This window comes from Terrapene carolina, unplaced genomic scaffold (genome assembly GCF_002925995.2).
Source record: "Terrapene carolina triunguis isolate 2854851 unplaced genomic scaffold, T_m_triunguis-2.0 Scaffold68, whole genome shotgun sequence".
Taxonomy (NCBI): Eukaryota; Metazoa; Chordata; order Testudines; family Emydidae; genus Terrapene; species Terrapene triunguis.
Window position 1 is genome coordinate 80,752,586 of NW_020664419.1, and position 758 is coordinate 80,753,343.

General features: G+C 38.9%; 1 protein-coding gene across 1 annotated transcript in view; it reads left to right on the forward strand.

The window, feature by feature from the left end:
* The window catches only part of CNOT4 (CCR4-NOT transcription complex subunit 4), a 140,683-nt gene extending 140,186 nt beyond the window's left edge, over positions 1 to 497 (forward strand). The window contains exon 12 of the mRNA XM_029910861.1: positions 437 to 497. Coding sequence (XP_029766721.1) covers positions 437 to 471 — 35 coding nt within the window. The 3' untranslated portion in view covers positions 472 to 497. The remainder of the gene's footprint in view (positions 1 to 436) is intronic.
* Positions 498 to 758: the final 261 nt, after the last annotated feature.

A 758-nucleotide genomic window follows, 5' to 3' on the forward strand; every position in this document is an offset into this window, starting at 1 on the left:
CTCACTTCTTCAGATGCAAGAAGTGAGGTTCTTACCCACGAAAGCTTATGCTCCCAATACTTCTGTTAGTCTCAAAGGTGCCACAGGACCCTCTGTTTGTTTTGGTTAACACCTATGTAACTGCAATGGCTAATTAACAAAGGTTTCTTTAAACAAAACTTTTGCGTTGCTCATTCTTCAGCAGTCCCCATTGTGTTCGGTAGACTAGACACGATGTGAATTTCTAGTGCAGGAAGAAAAATATTGGGAGAATGAATTAAAAACCTTTCAGGTCACTTCATCCTTCTTGAAAAACCAAAAAGGGCTCACACCCATTTTTCTTTTTGCCGTCACCTTTAAGCATTTGTTACTATATATTGTCGGTCCTTGATTCTCTATGTAGAAGTGATAAGCTGTAAAGAATAAATATTAAAATAAACTCTTTTGTTTCACTTAGTCCCAAACTACACTCCTAAACTCGGATTGGAGTAGTTTCAGTTACATTTCCACTTCCAAAAACCCTCCTCTCTGGACACCTTTTTCTTTTGGAGATTGATGATGTGACCCAGGAATCCCTCAGTACCAACTGGCCAGGGCATTGCAAGAATATCCTGATCCTGGTATGTGCAATCTGTTTCACCAAAGAATATCACGGGAGGTCTTAAATGAAAGCTGGGATCATGGTGGTTGTTAATATCGTGAAATGTATGTACAGACACTATCTAAGGAGTTATATACGTATGCTGAAAATATGTTCCAAATGTCTGTATCAAGGGAGA